Source organism: Merops nubicus, unplaced genomic scaffold (genome assembly GCF_000691845.1).
Source record: "Merops nubicus isolate BGI_N331 unplaced genomic scaffold, ASM69184v1 Scaffold9388, whole genome shotgun sequence".
NCBI classification, from domain to species: Eukaryota; Metazoa; Chordata; class Aves; order Coraciiformes; family Meropidae; genus Merops; species Merops nubicus.
Window position 1 is genome coordinate 1045 of NW_008627707.1, and position 9406 is coordinate 10450.

Here is a 9406-nt window from a genome sequence, read left to right on the forward strand (position 1 = left end):
AGATACATTAAAGCTTTCAAAACTTTCCAAAGGAGTGTGTGATTTCAGGCAGCCAGTATTTAATTTTCTGTAACATTACAAAGTTAGTGTGTTGATGGTACTTTTTGACAGAATTTGGTCTATGGGCAACCTCAGCGTCTCTGTTTTTATCCACAGTTGACTTAGAAAAGTGTAAACATTGACAGAAACCGAGCAGCAGATCTAATAACACATTTACTAGATCAGAATGAAGGATTTAAATACTGTAGTTACAAGTATGTAAGTCACACCTTGGAACAAGCACTCTGGAAAATAAGTGCCAAAACTTGAAAGTCTTTGCTATCTTGAATGTTATCAGTAGCAATGGGGAACCAAAGGTGAGACAGCAGTGGGAGATGGGGACAGTCGTAGTGCTGGAAAGAGCTCTGGGATGCAGTTGTGTGGTGCAGTGTGTTTTGCTGCACAGTTACACCTCCGAGATAACCTGAGGCCTATGTGGCAAGGAAACCACTTTTGTCTGGATTTGGCAGCATGTGAATTACAGTTCAGCAGAGACCCACACTCATGCCTTTAGCTTCAGCACTGTAACATGGGAGCAGCTGAACTTATCTACAGCAGAGCCTCAGGATGTGCAGCATCAAACCTGTCTACCCAGAGCCCCCCAGTTACACTGAGCCACCAAAGGGTTGATATACAGAATGAATGGCAGATAGTTTGGTGTCTTAGAAATGCAACAGTGGGACTGAGTTTTTTCCAGGTTAGAGGATCATAATTTTGGGCCCGTTCAGCCTGGAGAAGAGAAGGCTCTGGGGAGACCTTCTTGTGACTTTTCAGTACTTAAAGGAGGCCTATTAAAAAGGTGGGGACAGACTTTTTATCAGGACCTGTTGTGGCAGGACAAGGGATGATGGTTTGAAACTAAAAGGGGAGGTTTAGACTAGACAGAAGGATGAAATTATTTAGGCTGAGGGTGGTGAGACCCTGTCCCAGGCTTCCCAGAGATGAAGGTGGTGGATGCCCCATCCCTGGGAACATTGCAGGCAAGTTGGCTGGGGCTCCAAGCAACCTGTTCTAGTTGTAGATGTCCCTGCTCCCTGCAGGGATGACCTTAGCAGGTCCCTTCCAACCCAAATAATTCTATGATTCTGTTAGTGGAAAAATGTGCCCTATGAGTGATTTTTATTTTTTTTTCTTCTAATTTGTGGACAGATATCGTCAAATATTGGAAAAAGCCATTCAGCTGTCGGGTGTAGAACAACTTGAAGCTTTGAAAGCTTTTGTAGAAGCAAGTAAGTGCATCTGGTATAATTGGTTGCGCACTGAGTGAAGGCCAGAGGTCTGTGGGGTTGTTTGGTCAACATCAGACTATGTGAATACATGATATTTTGGTCTTACTGGAACTCAGACCCAACTAGAAGAGGAATGATTGCCACATTCAGAAGTTGTTAAGGGAGAATGGACTTTTAAGCTTTGTAAGTTACAGATTTCCAACCTGTCAGTGACAGTGTCATAAGGTGAAAACAAAGTAGTCTCTGTTGAATGCTAAAATAGATACTAGATGCCAAGCAGTATTTAAACAACCTCCTCCCTCCCCATCTCAAGTTTGAAAAAATGTCAAGAAGAAATGGTATGGGGTCTTCTGTGTTGTGTTGGGATGTTTGGCCAATTGAATACCTCTATAAATTACACCCGTGGTAATGTTTTGAACTTGAGAACAGTGAAATTTAGCCTAAAAGTTTACTTTGTCCAAGATATTTCAGCAAATGAGAACAGTGATTCAGAGTGAAACCTCTTGCTACCTTAGAAATCAGAATGAGAAATTCTTCACTATCTGTCAGCAGTTACAACTCTGGTCACCTCTAGTGTAAACGAAGTTCTGAGAAGAGAAAATTCACCTTTTAAAACCAGGGAAAACCCCTCTTCACTTGGATTCATGTTTTTAAAATTTGAAATACTCAAATTTATAGAGAAAACGATAACTTACAGTGAAGGCACTGACAAGCATTGCATCCATCTTGGTTTTCTTCCATGTGTCTGAACCAGTGGTGAACGAGAATGTCAGTCTAGTGATCTCACGTCAGCTACTGACAGATTTCTGTACCCATCTTCCAAGTCTTCCTGACAGCACCGCGAAAGAAATTTACCACTTCACCTTGGAAAAGATACAGCCTAGAGTTATTTCATTTGAAGAGCAGGTGAGAGATCAATGATGAGGGGTTTTATTCTGCAGGCCTGGCTGTTTTGTTGTTGGGTTTGTTTTTGTTATTTTATGTGCTGTTTTAAGTCTTTAAAAAAACTGTTCAAAATCTTGCATTCCTGAACATTCAAAACCTGAGCTAAACGTGGAGAGTATTTAGGACCATGCAAAGGGTGCAGACTTCTCTTTGTCCGGCTGCTGGGCGTGTAATTCCTCTGCCACCAGAAGATAGCTTTGCAAAATGGAACAGTACTTGAGCGACTGGAGGTACTGTCAAGACACCTACTGGTACTCATTGTGCTGCATCTTACCCAGCTAACAGAACAGGCGGGTGATGGAAAGAGAGAAGTATCTTGACAGACAGATTTTGTTTCAAAATAAATATCTATGTCTATCTGTGTGTGTGTTTTAGCCATAATCATTTTACCAGGAAGAGTTTTCTTGAAATCCCAGTTGTAGTTAGGTAGTACACTTCTGCTCTTTCCTGATTCAGTTCTTAGTTTTGTTGTATGAGTATTCACTACCATCTGAGAATTCTTATAGAAAGTGTTTATAGAAAAAGCCTTTAGGATCTAGTATTTGGGAATAAAAGGCAGTTTGTCATGATTTGTTTTTGCTTCTCTTTGTCTGGTCTTTTTAAACAGCTTTTACTCCGTTTTAACATGCTTGCATATATGAGTATGCATAAGTTATATCCAAGGTATCAGCTGATTTCTTTGTTTTAATCACACTTATGCTTATAAAACCCAGATTCTAAGCACTGGTATTTTACCTGCTGAGAGTTGCTCTACAAAGTAGAAGTTTCTGAATCAGGATCTAATCACAGTTCACCTCATTCATATATCACAGGCATGATACGAGCTATAATTGTGAGAAATGGCTTGTGAATCTTGGTGCTTCAGATCTTGAAAGTCTCGTTTCATCTTTTTAAAAGCTTTGTAAAAAATTACTACTTATGGCTCCCTGAAGATAAACTCCTTTTATCTTGTCACAAGCTTAAGTGTAAATGCTTCAAATCATCACTCATATTAAAAAAAAAAAAATAGTAATAAAGCTTGATCCAGTAGTCCCATGCAGGACTTCCTGTGTGGAAAGAGTTAAGTGTGTGGAGGTGGTTGTGTTTGTGGAGCTGGGGTATCAGTTCAGGGTTTACAAACAGGAAGAAATACTGTGAAAGTGAATGCAGAACCATTCAACTTTTATAGTGTCTGCTATTGATTTTATTATTGCTTAGGTCGCTTCAATAAGGCAACATCTTGCATCAATCTATGAGAAAGAAGAAGACTGGAGAAATGCAGCACAAGTATTGGTGGGGATCCCTTTGGAAACAGGGCAAAAGTAGGTGCTGTGCTAGACGGAGTTCTGTGTTGTTAAATATGCTTGCTCCCTTTGTACTTAAGCAGACCAGCAAGTGAGGGTGCTGTGGTTGCATACCTTACCAGTTTCAGTAGTTCAGGCCAGAACTACTGCTGGAAGACAAAAGTATAGCTTGATAACTGTACATTGCACTGAACAATTTAGTCCATCAAAATACTGCACCAGAAGTTTTGCACGATTTATTGGTCTTGTTGATGAACACCCTTTTCAAATGTATTCTAACAAAGTTCTAAGGTTATTGAAAGGTGTCAGTTCTTGTATGTGTTTGCCTTTACAGTTGAAAATGAAGACATTATCTGAAATTGGATATTAACAAATACAGATGACATTTTTTGTTGACTTTTGGTTTGGGTGTTGTTTTGTGGTGGTTGTTTTAAGTCTAGAACCCTTGCTGTTACTTTTCTCTGGCTGTCCATTCTATCCTTTTTCTCTGTATACATTGGAAGGAATTGCTGTAGGTATTGCCTATTTAGCACCTATTTGTTCCACTGCAAGTTTGGTTTTTAACCCAGGTGGCTCAACACTTGTAGCCAAGTTCTGATCCACTGAAAGCAGATTATTAGAGTGTAGATTTGTGTCTTGGGGAACAGCATTATTTCTACTGGTGTTTGTAGGAGCCAGCTCTGTATTGGCATTCATCTTGGGGTAATTTCCTTACCCTGAACAGAGAGTACTAATTTTGGTGCTAGGGAAGAAGAAAGCAGGTTAAAGCAAACATTGCCAAGTGCTTAAGAGTCGTAATATATGTTTGGAACAGTTGAGAGCAAGGGTAGTTGTGGAGCAACTCTGAGCACTTACTTTTCTGTTTCTCTGCAGACAATACAATGTAGATTATAAACTGGAGACCTACCTGAAAATTGCCAGGCTGTATCTGGAAGATGATGACCCCGTGCAGGCAGAAGCTTACATTAATCGAGCTTCCCTGCTTCAGAATGAATCAACTAATGAACAGCTGCAAATCCATTATAAGGTTATTTGACTTGCTTTATTGCTTTCTTTTTCTAAAGGGAGATGGTTCCACATTGAGATGGTTTTATGCAATGCCACTAAAATTTTCATCATGAGGAAGTAGACAGGGGAAAGCTTCTACATGGTTTGGGGAGCTTGAGAGCCACGTCTTGGCAATAATTAAACAGCTCATTCATTATGATTTGGAGATAAGTCTATAAAGGTTCCTTAAATACCATCTGTATTGATTGGAAATAAGGCTTAGGCTTCAAAACATTAAATATTGTTGAAAATACTGCCTTCATCTTTATCTGTAAATCTAAGAGGAGAAAAGGATCATGTCCAGTATTAGGGACAAGAGAAGTCTTGACCCCAACAGTAATTAAATAGTGAGTCCCATCCATAAAAGTAGCTTTAATTCTCAAGTAGTAAAGTGACTGCTGACCTTTCTGCTTATTTGTGGGTTTACTGTGTACATAGTTCGTACCCTAATTTGTCAAACCATTTTAGTAACTGAGGTAAGTAGTGATACCTATAGTGTGACAGTACCAGTCAGGTACGGTGGTGTTTAATACTCTACAACACAAAGCAGATGCGCCATGAGCTGTGACTCAGGGTGTGGTCATTTTGGCCGGTTGGTTTTCCCATTTCTTCTTTTCTCCCTCATACTATGTTTTAAAGTGTGCACTCAGTTGGAAGTGTAAATATTTTCTGCAAGAGTTAGAAGAGCACAATGAAAGGGAGAGAAGAAGGATGCTGTTATGGCACTGAAAGGGAAAAGCAAGCCCTTGGAACATAAATTGCTCCCTAAGTGCTCGCTGCCAATGTCAGCAGTGAAGAGGAAGCTTACCTAAGTACAGTATCAGCTGTACAATGTCTTACTTAGTTTCCTGCATTTAGACATTTGTAGTGTTTAACGTGTGAATAGTGCTGGGAAAAGCCCTCTCAGTTGCTTTCCAAGATACTTTACCAAGGGCTTTACAAATCAAGCTAATCGGCTGAAGACACAGGTTTCCCTGGGATGCAGTAGAGCAACATTTATGGGAGCTGTCACTTGATAATGTGGCATAGTGATAATGTTACACACACCTGTTTTATGCAGCCACCCCTGTTAATTTTCTTAGTTTCCTTCTTCTGAGGCAAACTTTCTTTCTAGGTTTGTTATGCTCGAGTTCTTGATTACAGAAGAAAGTTCATTGAGGCTGCCCAAAGATACAACGAGCTCTCCTATAAGAGCATAGTCCATGAAACTGAGCGACTGGAGGCACTGAAGCATGCTTTGCATTGCACTATTTTGGCATCAGCAGGTAAAATACATGTTACCCTTTTGCATAAAAAAACCCAACACAGGTATTTCGTATCCCCTGAAGCGAGTCAGGTTGTGCGTTACTTGTGGAGAGGGATCCAAAATGGTGAACATGGTGTCAAAATTACCTGTTGGCATGTTGTTAGCTCAAGAGTTGGATTTGTTCTGTGTCTTTGCCAGGTGACATCTTGGCTAAAGATGCAAAAGATAGTCAGTGGTAAACAGTGTTTTGGAACTGAACACAACCGAGTTTCTTCTTTGGTAGAGCTTTGTTGCTTAATTGCATGTATTGAAAAAACAAAGCATAACTTCTGTGGTTTACCTCTCAGTGCTTTGATCATTTATGAGGCTTCTTGACTGTCCTAGGACAACAGCGTTCTCGCATGCTTGCTACGCTCTTCAAGGACGAGAGATGCCAGCAGCTCGCAGCCTATGGGATCTTGGAAAAAATGTATCTCGACAGAATTATCCGTGGAAATCAACTGCAAGAGTTTGCAGCTATGCTGATGCCTCACCAGAAGGCAACTACAGCCGATGGCACGTATTTTTGTAAAGCCTCTCAATGCTAGGTGTTCATCCACACGAGTTAGGCACACTGCAGTCAGGAAGCGTGATGGAAAAGAATTGAGTGTTGCCTATCCAATTATTTTAGTATTATTTCCTAGCATGTTACCCTTATGAGTATAGCACAGATTCTTAGCCATAGTTCATCTTTCTGATTGACTATTGGGTTTTGAAATACTCTTGCATAACTTGTAAAACTTTGCTTTCTCTGTCCATATACAGTCCACTGACAACCTCCCAGTATTCCTAACCTTGCCTTGTACTTGGGGTCTGTCCTTTTGAACTTCCCAGTTCTAAGGCAGTGTTATAAATAGGATGCCTTGAACCACATGACATGCATGTCTGTGCAGATGATAAATTTATTTCAACTGCTTCCTGACCTGACAGGAAGATGACAGATGGTGAGGGGATGACTCAGACCTCACACTGTTGATTGTTTTCTTGTCCATCTCACTGTCAGTCTTATGAGGTCTGTTCTTCATGGAACCTCTGAACAGGGAGAAATAACGTGAACTAATGACTTCACTGGAATCCTAAACACATTGGCCTCAATTTTCTAAATTAGAAGAATATTGGAATGGAAAAGTACCTAAGCATGAAATACTTCTTAATCAGGAAAACCTTCCTAGCGAGCAATACTTGTTGATTAAGGACAAATAACTGAAATCACAGAAGTGAAAACTGTTGAGAAGTGCTTGTAACAACAAGCTGCAGTCCTTTCCTTGGTTCAATTAATCATTTATAACCTGTACTGTTTGTCCGTAGGAGTTAAAAGAATGCAAGTTAGGTGACATTTAATAATGTGCTTATCTTCAGCTAGGGATTAAGGAGCAAATGAGTTAAATTATTAAATCAAGAAGAGAGAAATTTAGATGAGGGTTTATTACCATACAAGCACAGTAAGAGAGAGGTTAATTGTACCCCTAAGAGCTGTAATGGATAAAAAAAGCAATGGTCTTTCCATTTGGCAAGCCAGTATCTAATCACAGGACATCACACTCCCTCAATTCAGATGTTAAGTCATGTAGCAAAACCAAGGGCTCTACCTGATTATTCTAGAAATTAAAAAAAATTTAAGTTGCCTGTCTTAAAATCAGCCACATGCTGTCTATTTCTTTTTGTTCACTTTCTTCTGCATAATATAAAGCTATGCTACGTAGATGTATTAGGACCTTCTGCACATGTAACCCTTGGGAAGACAAATATTTTCCGTCTGCTCTACAGTATAAACCAAATATTTCAATCTTATAGTAATTAATTTTTTTTTCTTGTCTAACCCTTAAGGTTCCAGTATCCTGGACAGAGCTGTTATTGAACACAACTTACTGTCTGCAAGCAAACTTTACAACAACATTACTTTTGAAGAGCTTGGAGCATTACTAGAGATCCCTGCAGCTAAGGTATCAGTTTTCTATGTCCTTAATAAAAACAAGGAGCATCAGAGGCCTGAGAAAATAGCTGTTCTAAATCTTAGGAAAATTAGTTAAATATTAGGAAATATTCCCTATTATAAGGAATGTTAAATATCTAGCACGTCTTAGGAGAAGGAAAAGTCCATGATGTGTAAAGAACAGTAGTGGAGTTCGATGCCACTGATGGGATGTCTCATCATTTTATAATAGATGTTGTCTGTAGGCTGTGCCCCCACAGTGCGTGAAGTTGTTGAAGAACCCATGAGGGCTATTAAATCCTAATAATTTTTAATGTATTTCAGAATGGAAGCAGTTTCTATCATCTTTTTCTTCATTATTTCAGGCAGAAAAGATAGCTTCTCAGATGATAACTGAGGGTCGTATGAATGGATTCATCGATCAGATTGATGGAATTGTTCATTTTGAGAGTAAGTTTGACTACAGTTTCTTTTAGCTCCATTCAGAGTGAGCTTTGAGTTGCTGCCTTACAGGATAAGGAAATTAAGTTTCTCAATATCTTCCGTGTGAAGTGAGCTTGCTGTGTCGTGCTGTGGTCAAGAGGTAGCAGAGTTTGCCTCAGTGGAGGACCACACTTCACCCATCCTCCCTTATCTGCAATAAAGTGTGAATTTATTCCATGAGTCTCCTTTTTAGGAACAGGCTCACCAGGAAGTTCTGTGTTCAATTCTACTTGGCAATACAGGAGTTAGGCTTATAACAGAAAAGTAACTGTAGCTTTTGAATACAGAAATGAGCATGATGTAGCTGCAGGGAGCTCTTCCAGTGTAAGGTAGGTGAGGACAGTGGCAGAAGAAAACATTGCAGTTAAAAGACAAGGAAATAATTGCTAAGACTTACTTTGTTTTGTATGGGTTGGCTTTTTTTTCTTGTGTATTTTTTTTGTTTGTTGTTTTCTTTTTCAGCTCGTGAAGCTTTGCCAACTTGGGACAAGCAGATTCAGTCGCTGTGTTTCCAAGTTAATAACCTGCTGGAGAAGATAAGTCAGACAGCACCAGAATGGACAGCACAGGCAATGGAGGCCCAGATGGCTCAGTGACTGTGCAGCCATTTTCTGAATGGAGGCAACTGACTGCCTGCTGTGCTGGAAGGAGGGAACTGAGTAGAACCAAACAACCCACCTTTGTTTCCTCACCTTCTGCACTCACGCTGGCTTAGGACACAATTAGGTGATACCATGTTTGGTGTGACAGTCTCCCTGTTCTCCAGGTCTAGAATGATGCTGTCGCTGCCTCTGCATTGCACTCTGCAGTCCTAAAAGCTGTGGTTTCCACTTAGAAACTGTAACGTCTGCATTAAGCTTTGGTTTTTGTTTATTTAATTCCCTCCCCCCCACCCCGTGTTGCTGTAGCTTTGTAACCCATTACTTCCTATGATGCTTGTCCTGCTGTGAAAATATAAGTGCCATGTTTCTTTTAGTTGTAATTATTCTAATAAAGGCTGGAATGAGCCACTTGATTTAAGTGTTACAGGGACTGTTTTGTTTTTTTTTTTTAAGCAGTAGCTTGCAATACGTTGAATTTTTGGAATTGTCAGTTTCAGTCCCTGAGTTAAATGAAAGCCAACTTTTTTGTTTGTTGTGGTGGTTTAGCCCCAGGCAGAAGC

The 9406-nt window shown here is 39.9% G+C and overlaps 1 protein-coding gene across 1 annotated transcript; it reads left to right on the plus strand.

The window, feature by feature from the left end:
• Positions 1-1177: 1177 nt before the first annotated feature.
• COPS4 (COP9 signalosome subunit 4) lies at positions 1178-9068 on the plus strand (the record flags this gene model as incomplete). The annotated part of the gene is made up of 9 exons (XM_008946419.1): positions 1178-1268; positions 2023-2174; positions 3411-3514; positions 4370-4523; positions 5658-5808; positions 6174-6344; positions 7656-7771; positions 8127-8211; positions 8707-9068. Coding segments are annotated over 9 exons (1158 nt in total), but the record flags the coding sequence as incomplete, so codon positions are not given.
• Between the last annotated feature and the right edge of the window lie 338 nt (positions 9069-9406).